The sequence below is a fragment of the Pistacia vera genome, unplaced genomic scaffold (assembly GCF_008641045.1).
Source record: "Pistacia vera cultivar Batoury unplaced genomic scaffold, PisVer_v2 Contig517, whole genome shotgun sequence".
In the NCBI taxonomy this organism is placed as follows: Eukaryota; Viridiplantae; Streptophyta; class Magnoliopsida; order Sapindales; family Anacardiaceae; genus Pistacia; species Pistacia vera.
The window spans coordinates 488,918-510,013 of record NW_022196354.1 but is presented as its reverse complement, the minus strand read 5'-3'; the positions used below and the strand labels follow the sequence as shown (position 1 = coordinate 510,013).

The 21,096-nt window shown below is 38.6% G+C and overlaps 1 protein-coding gene and 1 pseudogene across 2 annotated transcripts; both read left to right on the top strand.

Moving 5' to 3' along the window:
* Nucleotides 1-3,880: 3,880 nt before the first annotated feature.
* Nucleotides 3,881-9,252, top strand: LOC116106468 (type I inositol polyphosphate 5-phosphatase 8-like). 2 transcript variants are annotated; one of them, XM_031392832.1, is made up of 11 exons: nt 3,881-4,128; nt 5,005-5,046; nt 5,172-5,256; nt 5,353-5,421; nt 5,716-5,803; nt 6,050-6,154; nt 6,540-7,014; nt 7,107-7,303; nt 7,398-7,506; nt 7,659-7,807; nt 8,774-9,252. In XM_031392832.1, exons 2-11 carry the CDS (start codon nt 5,044-5,046, stop codon nt 9,051-9,053), a joined length of 1,560 nt encoding a protein of 519 aa, XP_031248692.1. In that variant the 5' UTR covers nt 3,881-4,128; nt 5,005-5,043; the 3' UTR covers nt 9,054-9,252. The 2 variants fall into 2 exon arrangements, with proteins under 2 accessions (XP_031248692.1, XP_031248691.1); XM_031392831.1 differs by having other exon boundaries at nt 5,698-5,803.
* A 70-nt stretch (nt 9,253-9,322) lies between these two features.
* Nucleotides 9,323-13,824, top strand: LOC116106455 (annotated as a pseudogene).
* Nucleotides 13,825-21,096: the final 7,272 nt, after the last annotated feature.

Genomic DNA, 21,096 nt, shown 5'->3' with positions numbered 1-21,096 from the left:
GAATATGGAGTTGAGATTATATATGTTGCAGAAAAGATAAATAAAAGATTGGCAAGAGGGGTTTTTATAGTGGTTCGGATGCTTAAAGCGACTCCTACATTCACTGTTATTTTATTGATCTCTTACTATTTCTATGATATTGCCCATAAAGCGTATAAAGATGAAGAAATATAGTGTTTACAGAGAGAAATAATTGAGTTTAAACTATGGTTAGCTCTCATATGCCTAGCCTCCCTCTTCAGGCAGAGAAGTGCCAATTTATACACCTAAACATTCAATGTAATGAGTGTTTTACAAGTTGCCTTGACACATGGAAGACTCTCGTCCATTCATTTCATGAAAGGAGATATGGTTGGTAAGAATATATTTGAGGAGATATGGGCTTGACAGTTAGTACAAAAAGACATTTATTAGGCTGACATAACCGTGACTTTTGAGGCATAATAATCTTCATTTTTTTTTCTAAAATTGAATTTATTCTAATTTCAATTAAAACGAGTAAGAATGACATAACGATTATGTAATGTCATAATTCTAATACATATATACTTATTTATATACATACATTATTAAAAATTAAGATATATACATTTTTAATTGAATTATATATATATATTATTTTTCATTGTATTTTTAATTTATTGATTTCACAGTAAAATTATGTAATCTGTGGAATAAAAAAAAAAATTATATCAATTAAGAAATTATGGATATATTTAAAAATGAATGTTAAGATTCAATTGGAACGAGTCTTGAGTTCGATTCACTTCGCTGGCTAATACAGTTGGTCACTAATAGAGGTGAAAAACGAGTTGAGCCACTTGCGCGGCTTTGGCTCGAATTCAACTTGGCGTTAGTCGACTCGAGTTCGAGTTTGAGTAACTCAAATAATCCCACGAGTCGAGTTCGATCACTGTACAAAAAGCCTAAAAAGTTCGAAAAACTCGATTAAGCTTGACTAAAACTCAATTAATCGAGTTCGAATTCGATTTTTAGGTACCGAGTTCGAGTTCAAACTCGATTCATCAGGCTTGGCCATGTTCGAACTCGAGTTCGGTACCGTAGCAATCGAATCGAGTTCGAGTACCTAGATATTCGACTCGACTCGACTTGGTTTCACTCCTAGTCATTTGAGCTCTTACTTAGACCTTAGTCAATGGTTTCAACGAATTAGTTGAGGTGCGTGCAAGCTGACCCGAACATCTCAATTATTAAAAAAAAAAAAAATGTGATATTTGAAAAGATTTTACTATTTTGATACTTTTTAGAATAGTATTTTGGAAAAAGTAAAGTTGGTTTATCTTTATTATAAAGATAATTATTAATGTTTTAAGAATTAAATGAAGTAGAATTAGATTTTGAAAATATTGAAACAAATATATTTTTGAGTTTTTAGAATAAAATAAGATAGGATAATTAGGTTAGATTGTCAAGAAAAATAAGAATCGGTATTTACGTTGAACACATCATGGGTGCGTTTGGCTTATTATTTTTGCCTATATTCCCAATCCTATTCTCCAAATAATGTTTGACACATTATTCTAGAAATATTAGCCCATTTTTTAATTACTTTTAGACCCTATAAGGTTATTAATTTCATTAAATACCCCCTAAAAAAAATTAAAAAGTAACAAAAACACCCCCACGATCCATACTTTCCAGATTTTGGCAACCACCGTCAGTGATAGCCGGAATCTGCCACAACGGTGAATTACCGATCGGAACTGGCCGGTTATTCACCGATCTGGCCGTTGTTGACTCGTTGACCTACAATGAGGCCGTAGATCTGGCCGGAAAAGGCCATAGCGATGCCATACTGGCCAGATCCGATCAGTATGTGTCGTTATACAATTTTCTAGTCAGATTCCGATGGTGGTGGTCGGAATCTGGTAATGCGGGTGATGGAGGTTTTTTTATCATTTTACATATTTTTATATATTGAAGTATTTTTAAATTAGCAAACTTAGGAAGTTTTTTTTATAAATTTTTAAATTTAACTTCAGTAATACTCTCATATTTAATTATTCAATATTATCTCTAAAATTCTACCCAAAATAATAAACAAAAGGAACCATATTATCATATTATCATGATGAATTATAAAAAAAAATGGAGAAATTGTGAATTAAGGTCTAAGTATAAGGAGCAAATGAGTTGCGAAAAGTCATTACAAATAAATGAGGTAGTGACAACTGATTTGACAAACACAACTACTGAAATCAGAGGGCCTCGCCCCATGAAGATTACACGCCTAATTCAATGATTGGATTGTGAATAGAAAAGAAACTGTAGTCGGTAAACACCACCTTAGCCCCCCAAAAACTTAAAAAATATTAACCAAAACATTGTCTCTTCCAAACCAAATTCATTGTCACTTTGTGATTTTGGAAAAGTTTTCCTCCTTTCCGCTAATGGTCGGTCTTCAATCTTTATACCCTTTTTTCCTCTTCAATATTTACTATAAAAACATTTTTTTTTTAACATCATTAAATATTTAAACTTTTAACCGTTTTTAATTTTCATTTATTGAGAATTTTAAAGGCTTAAACGTTCAACATTATTAATTAATCAGCCAATCTCTGACTCCCAGAAGAAGATTTACTATAGCCGCCAGTATCTTTGCCATTAAAACCAGAGTAATAATACATTAATACCCACAGCCTGCTGAGGATGATCTTGGCCATTACAATGCAACTTTCAAATTATTACTACTAAAACTTCATTAAATTAACCTATACGGCTATGCTCATAAAAACTAATATTAAAAAAATATATAATGGAGTTCATGTGGACTGAGGCGTTACGATGAATTGTACCAAATCGCTCAGGTTTTTGTAGTATTGACCGTAAATTGAAGAAACGACTGTATAATTTTGAAAAAGAAGCGGATTTGAAGGAGTAAAACTGAAAACAAATGGTTGATGAGGCAAGGCCTTTTATTTTGTCTGGTCTGACTGATGAACTGAAGTAGCCAGAGACCACATGAGACTTGAACTAAAGTTGCTTTACTTTCATAACTGATTTGACCATCCAATCAAATTCCTCTCTAAAAGGTCAAATTTCCTTCTGCATTTCACTGACATCTGGAAACAGACAATATTTCGAGTTTGTAACGTTTTCTTTTTTTGAATTTTGAAAAAAAAATAAAAAATAGAAATATTTTTTTAAGGAAAATATAAATTATTGTCTAAATGTGTTTGAAAAATAATGGGCTTTTGTACGCGTGTTTAAAGATGTTACCAATATTTAGGAGATGTGAAAAGGGTAATTTCATCTAATGATTTTAATGCACGAAAGTTAAAATGGGAAAATTGATCTAAGTCACATGCCCTGGTCTAACTTGGAAATTGTGGGCACATCGCACTAACAAAACATGATGTATTGACTTTCTATTATGTTCAAGTCACAGAGTAACAAAATCTGTCAAACAAGGAAATTTTTATTTTTGTCTTTTTTGAGTAATCGAGATGTTTGGGTCAATTTATAAGTATTTTAACTCATTTTCGAAGAATTAACCTATTTAATTATCATACCAACACATTGGGTTTAATTTCAACTGGTAAAGTAGTTTAATTTTTAGATAATTATAAATATTTTTAGTTTTCAGAAAAATAAAAATAAAAAATCTAATATTGATATAGAATTGATTCAGTTGAATTAGCTGCAGCGAACGAATTGTTTCATAATTGAAAAAATGACGAAAAATGCCCCCCAATCAGAAAGTGTTGACTTCAAACGTCCTAACTCACAGCGTCAAAACTCTCAACGCACCCTTTTTTTTTTTTTTTTTTTTTCTCTCTCTCTCTCTCTCCTCCTGCCTTTATAGCACTTATAAATTTGAGAACCAACCGCTCCTTTTTTCTTTTACGAGGAACGCCCCCAAATCTTGCTCTGGCATTTTTTCTATTTATCTTTCTCTTCTCCCCAACCAACCAATCCAGGCAACAAGAACTCACATCCCTTTGTGTGTTTGTCGTTCCTCCCTCCCTCTGGTTTCACCAGAAACGAAAAAGAAAGCTCGAGAAAAGAGAAGAAAAAAATCATATATAAAAAAGGGCTCTTTCCGTTCTGAAGCGTGTACAATCTGTCTCGTCCTTCTCTGTGAAACTTCACATCTTTAATTTCTCTGTAAGTCCCTCTTCTCTCCACTTTTATTATTTCTTTTAATGCAAGTATTGCTTCTTTTTACCGTCTTTTCTCATTTCATCTTCAGTCTCTCTTGATTTTCTTCTCTGATTAGCAATGTCGTTTCTCTCTGAATGTTTCATGGACACATCACTTAACAAGATTTTCACTTATCATCAAGATCTTGATATTTCGTTGTATGATTTTCACTTCTGACATAAGAGTGTTGAGCTGTGAATATTACTTTTCATTGTAATTTTTAAATCTTATAGTTCCTTCCTTCTTAAAAAAAGAATGGCCAACTTTTTGAATTTTGAGATGGGATTGTAGAGATTTGATCCATGAATAAAGATCTGAAAAGCTAAAATCTTTTCGTTGTTTAATACTTCATCTTCCACTCTGTCTTCCTCTCTGTAAAGGGCACAGCCGAAGCTTGTAAAAGAATTGCTCATCATCTCACTCATCACCAAAAAGGATGAACCTGGCCTCATCTCTACCACTGTCTCTTGTATATTACATTATATTTTTTTTTTCCTGTCCCTTTCCTTCCGTCTACGGTACTTACTGAGAAGCTGTCTCCATTTTCCCTGCAACTGGTTCTTTTATAATCTCGCTGAGTATTCCATTTAACACTAATTTAAACTCCGTCTCAGCCTCTATAAAAAGATAAATATTTTTTTTTTTTTCTGTCACTCTTCTTGTACTATTTGATTTGTTTATCTCGAAGACTTTTAACTATTAAATCATATTTCCCTTTTAAATAAGAAATATCTTTCAAAAATAGCACAAGATAATCAGATACTCTGCAAATACAGCAAGATAATCACAATCACTATTCTGATTGGCCATCCTGTCCTTTTTATTGGCTTGATTTTGCAGTCTTCAAATTAATCAAATTGTGGAGGAAACAGAACAGAGATGGTACGTTACATTAATTCTCAAGCCCCCCATTTTTCGGCTTAATATCGGTTTTTAGCTTGCATAGTATTAAGATTTAAAACGCTCTTTCTTCCTCTTTTTTATTTTTATTTTTTTATTTTTTGCAGTCTTGGTGGCCAAAATTAGTTGCGCGAAAATGGCTTAACATACAGAGTGGAGCCGATGAGTTTCATTCCGATTATGCAATTACAGGTGAAATTATGTTTTCATATCGTGTTTCAATAATTTCTCCCTGTATCGTTTGATATTTGATATTTATCGTCAGATTTGCGTTTTAATGTAACGCAGGGAAAACTGAGAGAAGGAAGAGCTGCTCAGACGACGATTATTACGTCTTCGTACGAGATGATTTCTCAGGTATTTACTCCGAAACGGTACCATTTTACTACTACTCGTTACTGATTTTACCCCCTCACCCGTGATTAGACGGGTTTAATTTAAGTGATTTGACATCCACGACAAAAACTGAAACACCCCGCAGTGATTTCGGTTTGGGTCCCCGTGTGAGCTTCTGCCACCTAGACGGAGCAGACAGGGGTGTATATTAACTAGGTCAATGGTGAAGCAGTAACCTATATGTTTTCCTTTTTTTTGGATTTTCAGTTGTTTTATTTCCTTTCTTTTAATTGACAGTTTTATTTTTGATTAAAGGGTGGTTGTCGGCCGCTACTAATGGGCTTAAACAGTCGACGATCGTGCCGGAGGCGCCGCCGCCCCCAACCGATAATCTCAATCTCAAGTAAGGATACTGACTAATTAAATATTTTTATTCAGAAATAAAAAGACTAACTTGATTTAATTTTTGTAAAGGCTAGGCAATTATTTGAAAAAATAGTTGGTGAGGATTAATTGAGAAGATTTTGAGATGGGTGAAGATTAGGTTTGCAGATCTAAAAAGGGGATGAGATTAGTTAAACCAATTAATTGGCATCTAGTTTATTCTGAAGAAGTAATAATGAAGGTGGCATTGTTTTGTAATATTCAGGATGTTCGTGGGGACATGGAATGTCGGAGGGAAGTCGCCCCACGACGGTTTAAACTTGAGAGATTGGCTAAAGTCGCCTGCCCCTGCGGACATCTACGTGCTAGGGTAAAGGCCTTTTGCTTTTTTCTTAATATTTTTTATGTTTGTGGATGCGAATTTGTGCCGATTGAGCATCATCGACTATTCAAACAGGGCTGTGGAGTAATCGGACCGTGGTTGACGCCACCTTAACATGCTCCACAGCTCACATACACATATTTTGTATATAACGTGCACTTTTTTTTCACTTTTGCGGACTGGCATTTCTTTAATGCCCTATACATCCAATCACTTATGCACATTACATATCTTATTGGTTTGACAATAAAGTTGTAAAAATATCTTTACCTTTTAAAATTTGACTTTATGTATAATAATATAAACTTAAGGGATTAAAATTTTAACGGTTGTAGTAATTGATTTTTGCCAATCTTTTTCTACTGTGTATTAGGTTTCAAGAAATTGTTCCTCTAAATGCTGGCAACGTATTAGGAGCGGAAGACAACGGACCAGCTGCCAAGTGGCTTTCTCTTATTCGTCAAGCGTTGAACAGCAACAACAACAAGACTGACCAAGAACTTCCTCAATATTACAACGATGCCACTTCCCAACAGGCTGACCAGCAAGCAAACCTGAAGCCCAGACTGAGCTTCTCCAATCTCCTCTCTCTAGAAGATGAACTCGGCCAAGAGGATTTTGCAAGACTGTCAAGTTTGCAATCGAATTCGAGCTCTGTTGAAGAAGATTCCCCTGACTCACCGTCCATGGCTGGCAGTCCACGGCAGCGCCGCTACTGTCTTGCAGCTAGCAAACAGATGGTGGGGATATTCTTGTGTGTGTGGGTTCGAGCTGATCTTTCTAAACATGTAAACAACTTGAAGGTCTCGTGCGTTGGTCGTGGAATTATGGGTTATCTTGGAAATAAGGTCATTCATCGTGCTTAACTTTGGTCGTATATTATAAATATTTTTGTTTGAAGTGAAACAGACGTTTAAATTTTCTTTTATTTCGTTTACAGGGTTCAATATCCATTAGTATGACACTGCACCAGACAACTTTCTGCTTGGTTTGTACACACTTGACCTCTGGAGAGAAAGAAGGTGATGAGATCAGAAGAAATTTAGACGTTACAGAAATTTTAAAGAAAACAAGGTTTTCTCATTCATATAAAGATCTTCGACAACCACTTCCTCCTGAAAGCATATTGGAGCATGAGTAAGTATTCTTTCCTTTTCAATTCAGCAATGTTTAATGTTTTTAAGGTAACTTTATAAAACTTTTTTTTTTTTTTGTTTTTGTTCGTGTTCAGCATAATTTTTTGGCTTGGGGATTTAAATTATCGGCTTGCTTCTGGTCGTGGTGACACGCACGAATTGCTAAAGAGAAATGATTGGCAAGCACTTTTAAAGAGAGATCAGGTAATTAGCTTTATGTTTGCCACTGAACATGAATAATGTTGCCAAAAAAGTTAATAAATTTAGTGGTTGCTCTTAATGTTTAGGCCACTAATACTATATATCTGCATTGTGTTAAATATAAAGATTATAACCTTTTGATTTTGCCTTGGCAGTTAAAAATTGAACAGAGAGCCGGTCGAGTATTTGAAGGGTGGGAAGAAGGGAGGATATATTTTCCTCCAACTTACAAATACCTGATGAATTCGGATCATTATGTGGTTCAAACATCAAAATCTAAAGAAAAGCGACGAACACCTGCCTGGTGAGATTCCAAATCCTCCTGCATTATTGCTATTAATTGAGAAGATGAATCAGAATTTTATTTAATTCCTAATTGTGGGTTCTAGAGGTTTCTTATCCATCACAAGCAAGAAGTTGCCTTCATCATCTTATCTTTTAAACAAATCTCTTACTTATATATTATTACCTTTTTCAATTCTTTATGCAACTTGTCAGTTGTCTGAGAGTAACCATCCGTTAACATGGGCTGGTTCAACAGTTGAACATATCTATGATTGTGAAGAATATGTAAATAAAAGCCAACTATCATTAATTAATTAGTATTATCATGTTCGAAGTTGTTATGTTGGGGACAATGAGTATCAATCAATTCATTCAAGTGTTGAGCTGACTTGTGGATGCAATTACTATTTGTATTTTTTTAATCCTCGTATTTTGCATTTTTATAAAGCTGAAGTGATTAGCCTGAATTATTACCATAAAACTAATCAATAATCATGTGAAAATTATATCTTAACATACATTGTTCGAGAGAAAAACCAAGTGAATTTAATATCATTAAGCACTATCCTTCTTGGTTTCACATTAGTTTAAGGTTTTTAAGTTAATTATATAGTTAAGTCGGCAGGAAAGAGTTTTGTCTTTGCTTCTAATATTAAATTTGATATGCAACATGCACAAACCGACCATTTTATGTTTTTGTTGCACTAATTAGAATACATTTTTCAACAAATCTCCATTGTTTAATACTTTCTTTCTTAAGTTTCAAGTAACTTTTTTTTTTTTTTTAATTCTCCGGTTTTGGTTAAGGTCGCAAGTTAAAGGAAATTCTTAGTGCCGTTAGTCTTAAAAAAATATTAGAATGTAAAAGATGTTCTTATGTTCTAGAACTTTGAATACCAAGAGAATTCTGTTTTGTGATATGTAATAGCTTAAAATTAAGGGCTTAGAAGCTAATATTGCATCCATTTTTCGGAAAAAATTTCAGGTGTGATCGGATATTGTGGAAAGGGGAAGGACTTAAACAAATTTGTTATATAAGAGGAGAGTCCAGATTCTCAGACCACAGACCAGTGTATTCCCTATTTTCTGTCCAAGTCAACTTAGCAAACAAGCCTAAGTTTCGCACGATTGGCCCCAGATCCTGCCCACCAAAAGTTTCAACAAATACTGCCTTGACATCTTCTTGTGTGGCCAAGGTCCAAGCTGAAGAACTCCTGATATTTTCCAATGCACAAAGGTGCCTGAAGGAGACATCAAGCTTTTGAGGCCTCACCGTCCACATGATTAAAACATATAAAAAGTAAAACTTGAATGGTGAAGTTACAGCTGGAATAGTCCGATAACTACAGACTAACACAGGCAACGATGAGCATCACCTGACACCTCTAGTGTCCCCGGTATTTTTTTACAGTTTGGGACAGCGTGTTGGGTGGGTGATTATGTTCATATTGGATATGTATATGCCTATTAGAACGAGGCATATTTCTCTGTTGTTTTCATTGTTTTTTGCAATGTGAGGGATCAGAGGGGGAACATGATTAGAACTACATGTGGGTTTGGCGTGCGTAATCGTTGCACGCTTGATTTTGGACACGTGGAGGATGGGGATGCTGTAAATATGATGATTAGTTGGCTTGGTGATCAAGTAGAGAAGATGGTAAATGTGAAGCAGAAGACATTAAGGAAATGATGCTTTGGTTAAGAGAATGTTGCTCAGCATTTTGCAGGGTAGTGTCTTCCTTGTTTCATTTGTTTATTCTGTTAATTAAAGTTAAACTGTAAATCAAAAGGAGGACAGCTTTCTAGAGAAAGTTTCTGCTGAAGGAAATGTGAATGCCTTGTTGGCCAGTTTTGTTAATGAAAATTTTGCAATTTTCTAATCAATCAGCTTTTTTGTTGTTGTTCATTTGGATTTTGAGCTGAATGAGCTGCAATTTGCAAATTCATGATTCAGATCATCCTACTGAAATTAAAGTAAATGACAAAACTAAAATTATTTCACTGTGCCTATAATTTCAACAATTAGAGGAAGAGTTAGGAAGAAACTCAAAGACTTTAAAGTAATGACTTAGCTGCATTGTCCTGGCTGTGAAGTCCAAGTTTACAAGGCAAGGTTCTGCCTTCTTGGCCCTCGAGTTATAATTGATAAGTGGTTGGCGATCTTTCTGTTAAGCCCATTATTATCATTATAGGCTTGCTATTATTAAGTCATTAGAGGATGGCAATTGTACCTGGATTTTTGGGTACCTGACCCATACGGGCTGGGCATTACCCGTTATTTGCAGGGATGAGCACGGACCTGGATATGGTTTTAAAGCCGCTCCCATGTACAGGAGTCCGGGACAACCAGCACCTAGCCTGGCTCGAGTTTTTATCATTTAAAAAAAAATTAAATTAAATTTTATTTGATTATACTTTTGAAATGAATTTATGATAACAATCGATTGTAATTTTAGTTAAATCCAATGTCACTTGTCCGCCATATTAATTTATACACAAAAAAAATATGGTGATTAAAATAAGAGATACTATTAATTAATTATAGATTAACATGGGCCGAGACTGAGAGTCACAAAAAGCCGCTCGGGCCAGGCCTGGACATTACCCGACATCCCTGTAATGGGTTTGGGCTGAGCCCAGGCCAGGGTCATGGGGTCGGACCCAGGCCAAGGGGTATTCGGTTCTCGCGCGGCCTATTGCCATCTCTTAAAGTCATTGCAAAAGGACTTATTTATTTTCTTTATCTTTATAACAATATAATTCCATAAAACTATTACTAGGCAGTGACTCAAATGGAGAAACTTGAGAAACAAGGTCCTGTTCAGCTGGAAATGCTAAACAAATATGCTACAGACTTGACCCCAATGGCAAAAGAGGTAAACCCATCCTTCATTGCCTAGTATTCAATAATTTAATGGTGTTCTCTCCAGTTTAGTGGCTGATAGAAATATAATTTCTTGTTTAGGGCAAGTTGGATCCTCTCATCAGTAAGGCAACAGGAACTTGAACGTGTCATCCAAATACTGTGTAAAAGAAGGAAGAATAACCCATGTCTAAACCCCAAGGGATTGACCTGATGGTTAAGGAGGTTTGCTCATTTCTTTGCGTTCTTAGGTTCAAACCTTAGGGTCACCTACTATAATAACATTATGGCTTATCTAGTCTTTTAGATTTGTAGGATGTTTAATGAACCCCGAGGATTAGTTGAGGTACTGCACGCACAAACTGGCCCGGACATCTCAATTACCAAAAATAAAAAAATAACCCATGCCTGATTGGCGATCCTGGTGTTGGAAAAACTGTAATAGTCGAAGGCTTAGCACAGAGGATTACAAATAATACTTCTTCATTTAAACTCCAGGGAAAGAAGGTTAATTCTAGATAATAATTAATGTTTTAATTATTTTAGTCTTTTGTGTGATAATGTTTGGCAGAATATTACTGACTTGATAATAATTTCAGATATATGCCATGGACATGGGCGACTTATAGCTGGAGCATCGAATCGAGGAGAATATGAGGAGAGGTTGACAAATTTGATAGATGAAGTAAAACTGAGTGAAGGATCCATCAGCCTCTTCATTGACGAGGTTCACATTCATATTGGTGCTGGTACTGGAGGACAAGCACTAGATGCTGCTAACATCATGAAACCTGCCCTTGCAAGAGGAGAATTAAGGGTGAATTAATTGACTTTGAACTCTGATATGATTCTCAATTCTTTCTTAAATATCGTTATAATTTGCAATTTCTTGGTGTAGTGCATTGGTGCCACAACATTTGATGAATACAAGAAGTATATTGAGAAGAATGCTCCTTGAAAAGGCGGTTTCAGCAGGTTTTAGTGCCTGAATGATCCTGTAATAACTTGTGTGTTAAATGTGATCTAGTGATCGGTTTAATCCCGACAAATCGATAGACTTGATTGATGAAGCTGGCGTCAAATTGGTTATACATCAAACAAATTAAGGGATCACCAGGAACAAAAAAGTTGATAACTGAAGATAATATAAAGGAGATGGTCTCTGATTGGACTGGATAAGAAGCGACATGAGCGAGTACAAGGAGAGACATACTGTTTCCAAGTTTTTTGGCTTGCCTCTGGGCTATGTTGGCTTTGAAAATGGTGGCCAACTGATAGAAGCTGTACGCCACCGGCCTTACAGTGTGATCCTCTTCAATGAGATTGAGAAGGCTCATTGTGATATATTGAATGTTATGCTTCAGGTTTTAGATGATGCTCGTTTAACAGACAATAAAGGGTAGACCATGGACTTCAAAAACACCATTATAATAATGAGTTCAAATATCGGTGGTAATTTGATTTCCAAGAAAGTCATTTGGGGTTTGACCATTTGGAGATGAAAGTTGCAGAGGAGCTGAAAAAGAATTTCAGGCCAGAGTTGTGAACAGAATCGATGAAGTGATTGTTTTCAGGTCATTGAGTAACTCGCAGCGGAAAGAAACCGTGGAGATCATGCTGAAACAAGTGTCCGAAAGGCTGAGAAAAGAACATAATGGTTTAAGTTACAGAGAGATTTAAGGAAGAAATTGTGAAAGAAGGTTATAATCCTAGCTATGGAGTGAGGCCTTTGAGAAGGGCAATTGGGAGGCTCTTGGAGGACAATTTGGCAGAGAGGATACTGAATGGAAGCGTTAAACAGGGTGATTCAGTAACAATAAATGTTGATTCAAATGGCAAAATACTGGTATACTAATTTAATGCAATTCCATAATCAATAGAATAAAGATCTTTATTTAGTATATATTGTGGATTGGATCAATCTAAAACAACGTAACTGCTGTAAATAAGGCCAGAATTGCTGCCAAAGAAATTTATTCTATAACCTGATTGAAATGAAGATTATCTGAGAGATTTTGCTTAATTTCACTAAAATTATTAAAATAAATTAATTACATAATATTGGATACAAATTGATATCAAACACTAATTTCCTTTCCTATATTCTTAGAATTCTTTTCTAAATCACATTCCTACCCTCACCGGAACTCTCTATAAGAAAGTTTTAGTAGGTTTCATCTTAATATTTTACTTACATATTGTGCTTAAACGTATGCCAAATTCACCCACCACAAATCTTTATTCGGAATTAACATGGAGAAACTTTCAGTTGAAGAATCCCAACGACTTTTGCATATGGAAAAGGCTCTGCAGAGGCATATAATTGGGCAGCCAGAAGCTGTTGAGGCCGTCAGCCACGCCGTGCATAGAGTTGAAGTGGGAATGAGAGACCCGAGCCGCCCTTTAGCAATCTTTCTATTTGCGGGTTCTACTGGCGTGGGAAAAACTGAGCTTGCGCATGCTTTAGCAGCTGAATATTTTGGGTTAGAAAAATCCCTAATCAGGATAGACATGAGTGAATATATGGAGAAACATACTGTTTCAAAGTTTCTGGGGTTGCCACCGGGTTACAATGGCTGTCGAGACGGTGGTCAACTGACTGAAGCTGTACGGAAGCTACCTCACAGTGTGGTTCTCTTTGATGAGGCGGAGAAGGCTCATTTTGATGTGTTGAATATTATGCTTCAGGTTTTGGATGCTGGTCATTTAACGGATAGCAAAGGGAAGACTGTGAACTTCAACAGAACTTTCATAATAATGACTTCAAATGTTGGTTCTGATATAATTGCTAAGAAAAGCCATTTGGGGGATGAAAGTTGAAAAAGAATTTCAGGCTTGAGTTCTTGAATAGATTTGATGAACTGATTGTTTTTATGAAATTGACTTGCTGTCAGCTAAAACCAATTGTTGAGATAATGCTGAATGGAGTTTATCAAAGGGCAAAAGCAATAAAAATAAATCTTGAAGTGACAGAAAAATTCAAGGAAGAATTGGTGAGACAGGGGAATGATTCTGCCTATGGAGCAAGGCCATTGAAGAGGGCAATTAGGAGGCTGGTGGAAGACTCATTGGCGGAAAAGATATTAGGTGGAGCAGTTAAGGAGGATTACGTCAAAATGGATTTTGATTCTACTGGCAACATAATAGTAAAGCAACGTTTTATCTTGGATTAATATTTACTTATTATGAAAAAAATTGTATTAAATATTGTGATTTATAGGATTTTTTATTGTTATTTGATAACCTAATTGCAGTCAATTTTTGTTGATGCTGGATTTTGACACCAACTATTCGCACGTGGGAAATGTTGAGCGGACTCAGAAGTCACACGTGAGTATAGGGGTATCTGATTGAATAAGGGGTGAAGAACAATGTTTAAAGTGGATTGGATACCCAAAAAGCGAATCCTACATCCACTGGTATTGTATTAATGTATGAGGTCAAGTTGCGTTCAGCGAGCTGAACTATAGCTTGGAGAATACAAGAGAGAGAGAGAGAGAGAAAAAAAAAATGCTATTTCAGAGTAAAATTAGCCAGTCCCACAAACGGAAGAAGAGCCCTCTATTTATAGTGGGATGAATAAGGTAATGATTACTGAATTTGTGAGTGGGGCAGATGACGTGCAAATCCTTCTCTGCGTCCCATTGCTTACCTGCCCGAGTGATTTCCTTGACATGTGCAGGGATTGGACACGTGGACCCTTTCTAGCCTTTCGCCAACCTGGCGCATACCCACTACACTAGCAGGAGCATATTGCTAGTATCATCACGCGACGTGGCTGCATCTGAGCAGTTGTAGAACCTTTTCAAGCTCTGACCGCTCTTGTTGACAAGGCTCGGCGTCAGCCCTATTTTCTCAGGCATAACAGAAGTCCCCTAGTTTTTAAGGTTTGAGGATCGAACCTTGAGAACTACACAATCATGCCTTGATTTGATGTGTCGAGTGACCGCTGGTCGATTCAACCTGGTTGCAAGAAGGTCGCGAGACATTTCCATGTAAGCGATATGAAATGATCTTTTTTCGTAAGGTCTGCGACCTGTACCAAACCTTATCCAGTGCCATAACGATGACTCCGACCTTGACCGAGGTTCGCGACCTGCTTACACTTAGAGTATTTCTCGTTGAAAGCGAAAGGTCACGTCGCTTCGCAACTGACACATGACGAAGAGTGTTTTATCTAACGACCTCTTCAAATGTTATCCGTTGCGCTTTGACAGCTGATACATTAATGAAACACCTTTTGCTCTGATAGATGTGTCCTATGCGCAATAAGTGCCAGCCATGCGCATTAAATGTGAGTCATGCTAAAACAACATTCCCTATTAGAACATTAAATGCGGATGGGAGCGCATTTAATGTGGAGGAAGGAAGCGAGCCGTCGCTTGAGTATTTCAACGGAGACAAACGACGATTTGATTTCTCGAAGTGTGGCGGTTACTCTTCCCCATTGATTGACGTCACGTGGTTGCGATCAACGGTAAGGGACGATTTCCGTTCAAATGTCGTTTGACTTCGGGAAAACCAAGCGCCACTTCCTTCACTATAAAATCCCATGCTCACCCCAAGCAATGTCACAATACTCACTTCTTCAAAGATAACAAGAAGCTTTCGTGATCCTCGATTTTTCGTTTTTCAGACTATTGCGCACTTGACATTCAGAGTAAGAGGATCAATCTTTATACTCAAGAGGTAAGGATGATTCTTTTATCACTTTCCTTTTTCTGTTTTTGACGGTAGCAATGTGGTAACGGTGAGCACTTCTGGTGTTTGATCGGAGAGTACATTTTCTCCTAGGGTTTAAGTCTTTGGGGGTGGCCCCCAAGGATACTTTAGGGTTTTTCTAGGGTTTGAGGAAGATCGTGTTTACTTTTTCCTCCACGTCATCGTATGAAACACTGTACAATGACTAAGTAATTCCTGCATGTCTCTTTTTTCAGACCGTAGGAGAAATTGACCTCTCAGCAACCAGGACAGATGAGGGAATGAGCTCACCGGTGTAGGATGCCCCAGCAGGTCCCTCTTAAGAAATTCTGTCAATAGCCATAGTAAAGGAGATTCAAAAAGCGGTGGACCAATATGCATTTAGCGTAGATGTCTACCAACATAGAACGTACACAGCACGGAATTCGCCAGAAGGAATGGCTGCGATCTCCGAGAACATTTTTAAGTGTGGAGCGCTTATCCCCCTTCCATCCTTTTATTAGGTCGGTCCTTGATCATTTCGGGATCGCACCATTGCAGCTTACGCCAAATGCGTATATGATAGCCGTGGCTATGTATATCGCATGCGACGAGAACAGTTTAAGTGAGCTAACCGTGCTAGAGCTCGGTTGCTCGTATTATTTGAAGAAGAGTAAAGACAAAGATTCTTTCTACCTCTCGAAGAGATCTATGATCGAGGGAGGAATACACAGTTACCCCAGCAGCATCGGGGCATATGAGACAAAATTTTTCTTTTTTCACTATGATGGCATTTACCAATTTAAGGAGCCGAGTAGGTTTTTCCTTTCTTTTTCTTGGTGAATTTTCTTTCCTTTTATCTTTGCTAACGAACTCTCTTTGTTTCTTCGCAGTCAACAAGACGACCAGGTTATTGGCTCTCGCTGATTTCGATAGGATCACTGCTTTCAGTCTTTTGCCCGAACAAAGTCGTGACGCGAGGCTGCTCGTGACAATCGCAAACCTGCGGAAGTACCATAACCCTAGCTAGTTTTGTTATTTGCATGTAGCAAACTGAACGAAATAGAGACAATGACAGGGACAAAATAATAATAGTAAAACAAAACAAACAGTAAACAAAGAAAATAATACGCGCGATTTACCCTGGTTCACCGAATGTGGGCTACGTCCAGCTGAGACAATATTATTGCAATATGCCTCACCTCTCTCGTTTACAATGAATGAATTGCTCTCACACTCATAGCAAGAGAAAAGTATGTTTATATACTAGGTTTAAGAGATTAAACCTAGTTTTACAAGGATTCCGGTTTCTAAACCCAACCCAAAAAGGAATTAATAACTTAAAAGAAATCCTACAGCGGTTATACATGGAAAAGAAATCCCCGAGTGCGTCTCCGTTACCCTTTAATGCTGAAGTAGTCGACAACTCCAACACAAACTGTTTTGCTAATGATGTTCGCATACAGCGACCATGCCTCCTAAAGTGCCCAGGTTGCTGCGACCAAGGGAGTTCACCTTCCCCCGAGTTGGTGTCATTGGACCAGTTGAGCGGCACCCAACGGTCCCCCTATCGGAGGGACTCCGACAGGTGCACCGGTTCGACCTGCTGGTGCTTCTCAACCTACGGCTGTTCGCCCCAAGTAGAAGAAAATGGCCCAAAAGTCCAAAAAGAGGAAACAACTTCGAGCTAAGGAGTCAGAATCTGAGTCGGAGGGTTTGGGCATTCAACCTGATAGGTCGCAGCCCTACTAGGCATTCCGCTTGGGAGGACTTCTCGGGGGCATGACTGGTATTACCATCCCTTCGGAGGGTCCGCGAACGAGGTAAAGAGAGGCTGCGGATCCTGGGAGGAGACCAGGCAAGGAACCAGCAGACGAGACGCTACCTGCTGAGGGCACGGGCAAGCCCGTGTTGGACTCTATAGGGCAACTTCTGGATCATTTGCAGCTAGTGGTGTTTACCCTGCTGGAGTGCCAGCTTGCGAAAGCGTTCGAGCAGTTCATGGCCTCTAACCCCATGAATCTGATGTCCACATTTTTTCAGCACTTGAGCCAGGTAAAATGAACTGTCCTCGGCAAAGACTTGTTTACATTTCCTTGCTTTTTTCAATAGATTGGAAATTAACTCTTTACTCTCTTCGTTACACAGGCCCTACTCGCCATGCACTTGTCCTTGTAAAAGATTCAATTGAGGGGCTGGCCGAGCTAAGAGAAGAGAACATATGTCTTAAACGGGACTTAGAAGCTGCACAAGCAGAGAAGAACCTATCCACCGTTCAGACGAATCAATACCTGTCTAAGAGGAACGCCGCACTTCGCATGATCGATTTCCAGAAGGCCGAGTTGGAGAAGTGAGGAGAGGAAGTTAAAGAGCTCCAAAGGACAATGGTCAGGCTTACCAAGGAGACTGGCGAGAAAGAGCTGGAGTTACGAACAAACTCTGAGCGGGCCTTGCGAGCAAAGCAGGAAAGGGCGCAACTATGGGAGACCACCGAGAAGTAGAGGTGGGCGCTTGAGGCTGAAGTCCAATTCACCCAGGGTCGTGTCGCTTCGCTGACCGAAGAGATACAACTACAAGAGTTGGAGAGAAGAGGGTTGCCAACTGGACGATCCAGTCCATCTATGCCCTTCGGCTGAAGAATCCCATCATCGATCTAACCGACCTCCTAGAAGATTACCAGAGTATCCTCACCTCCATGGCACGAGCCAAGGATGAGAAGGTAGCTTGGGGACTTGATCCGGAAGAAGAGCGTCCAGAGGAGTATGTCCCAGAGGAACCTGCGGCCGGCCAGGTGGTTGGCGACCAGCCTAGGGATGCTGAGGTCGCACCTCCAAAACATAGGGATGAAGGCCAGTGATTGCCTCTGCTTTTGTAGTACTTTTCCTATGCTTGCTAATATGTACTTTTTTATTTTTTAATAAATAAAAAAATCTTTTCCTTAATCATTTGTGAGTACTCATAATTCTTCATACCCCACAAATGTTACATATGCGGACATGAGGTCACTTTCTAACTGTTTACAATATTATTTGTACGGATAATATCTATGCGAACAGAACTATATACACGCGGGAAAAGATATTTCAAAAGAACTTGTGTCATTTACAAGTCTTGAGAAAAGTAAAGTCTTTACAAGAGAATTACAAAATGAGTTCGGAATTACTGATAATATAGGTGGAGATGTTCAACATTCCAAGCTCACGATACTTCGAAACCGTTCAAACTTTTGAGGTGATAAGTCCCCAGTCTTATTATTTTGGCGATGCGGTACGGGCCTTCCCAATTTGGCCCCAATACTCCCGCACTCGGTTCTCGTACACTGAGAAAGACTTCCTTCAGAACAAGGTCACCGACCTGGAAGTCTTTTCTTCTAACCTTAGAGTCGAAGAACCTTTTCGCGTGCTACTGATAGGCTGCTACTCTTAGCTGAGCCTTGTTGCGATGTTCTTTAACTAAATCCAGACTTGCGCCCATAAGTGCTTCATTGTCTACTTCGTTGAACAAGTCTCTCCAAAGTGAACCAATTCCTACCTCCACAAAGATCATCGCCTCGCAGCCATATGCTAACGAGAAGGGTGTTTATGAGGTAGAGGTTCTCGGCGTTGTCTTGTATGCCCATAGGACTTCAGAGAGGTCGTCAGCCTAATTACCCTTGGCAGCGCCAAGTTTGGCTTTCAGAGTGTACTCGATGGTCTTGTTGACAGCTTTAACCTGACCATTTGCTTGCGGTCTTGCGACTGAGGCGAACTTTTTGTAGATTCCCAGCTTGTCGCAAAACTGTGTGAATTCCTCGTAATCGAACTGCTTCTCATTATTAGAGATAAGGGTATGAGGAATTCCATAGTGACACACTATGTTTTTGAAGACAAAGTCCTTGAGCTTTTTGGTGGTGATCGCGGCCAAAGGTTTGGCCTCGACCCACTTGGTGAAGTAATCCACCGCGACCACCGCATACTTGACCCCTCCTTTGCCAACTGGCATGGGTCCAATAAGATCGATTCCCCACATGGAGAATGGTCAGGGGCTAGTCATGTTTACCAGTTGGTGGGAAGGAGCTTGCAGTATGTTCACAAACCGTTAGCACTTGTCACACTTTTTAACAAAGTTGTAGGTGTCTTCTTGGAGTAAAGACCAGTAATACCCTTGACGAACAACTTGTTGGCGAAAGATAGCGCGGCCGTGTGATTACCACAGACCGCTTCATGTATCTCCCTCATGATATAGTTTGCCTCTTCATCGGTTACACATCGGAGGTGAGGGGCGCTAAACCATCACTTGTACAATTGATCTCCTATAAGTGTGTAACGAGCAGCTCTGGTTCGCAGGGTTCTTGCCTCGATCTTGTCATTGGGCGAGGTCCAGTCTCAGAGATACTGGATGATTGAGGTCATCCAGGAAACTGACTCGGTCACATTCATGGCCTGTTCGGGCGAGCTGATACTGGGGGCCTCTATGAACCGAACAGGAATATTTTTCGACGCATCTGAGTCCAGCAACGAGGCTATCTTTGCCAAGGCATCCGTGACATAATTACTATCTCTGGGAATCTGTGTGATTGTGAAGTGTTTAAATTAGCGGTGTTCAAAAGAACCGATTGGAACTGAAACCTGTGGGTACCCTGGGTTTGGTTTTGATTCCTACCTAGAACCAATTATCAATGGGTAGGTTCCGGTTCCAAATTTTTGGAACCGTTACTGTGCGGTTCCGGTTCTGGTTCCTATAGTTAGGAACCGAGACTAATATAAAATAAAATTAAAGATTAGGGGGGTTAATAAAAGCTTTTGTAGAAAAAATAATGTGAATACATTTATATTTATATTTCATAACATTTAAAGTAAGTTTGTTTGACTTTTGAGAATCTACCTATACAAAGTAATGGAGTTTGTAATTTTGAATTTATAATTTGTAATTTTCTTTTTGTTAACAAGTGCCAGGTGGGGGGTATTTGTAAGTTTTTAAGGTTTTTTTGCCATTTTAAAAACTTTTGGGGGTCATTGTGATTTTACAGGGTACCCAGAATCAGAATCGGAATCGTTGTTACAGGTTCTGGTTCTGGGTACCTAGGAATTGGAATCGTTGGTTCTGGTTCTGGTTCTAGTTCCAAATTTCAAGGAACCATCGGTTCCGGTTCTGGTTCCGATTCCTTCAAAAAGTGTAGGGTACCCAAAACTGATCACCCCTAGCTTAAATGGCTCGAGTGCAACCTTAGCTTTCTTTAGATAGCCGATCATGTTTTCTTCCTTGGCCTGATATTCCCCCAAAATCTGGTTAACAACCAGCATAGAGTCGCTATGGATGTTGATCGCTGTTGATCCCATTTCTCTCGCCAACCGCAGACCAGCGAGCAGAGCTTCATATTCAGCCTCGTTGTTGGTCGCTTTGAATCCAAACCGAAGAATGCCATAAATGCGAGTCCCTTCAGGATTAGGAAGGAAAAGGCTTGCCCCGGCCCTTCTCCTGTTCGAGGATCCATCGACATAGAGGCTCTAGGTCGATAAATTTTGAACAGTTTCCTGGGTGACTTCACTGGCCTGTTGCTCAAATTCCTTAACCGGTTGATATGAGAATTCTTAGATAAAATTAGCAACAGCCTACCATTTGATGGTTGCTTTCGATCTGTACTACAAATCGAACTAACTTAGTTCCATAGCCTATTTGAGCAACTTACCCGAAGCCTCCAATTTCTGAAGGATTTGCTTGAGCGGGTAGTTGGTCAATACATGGATTGTGTAGGTGTGGAAGTAAGGTCGTAACTTTCTAGAAGC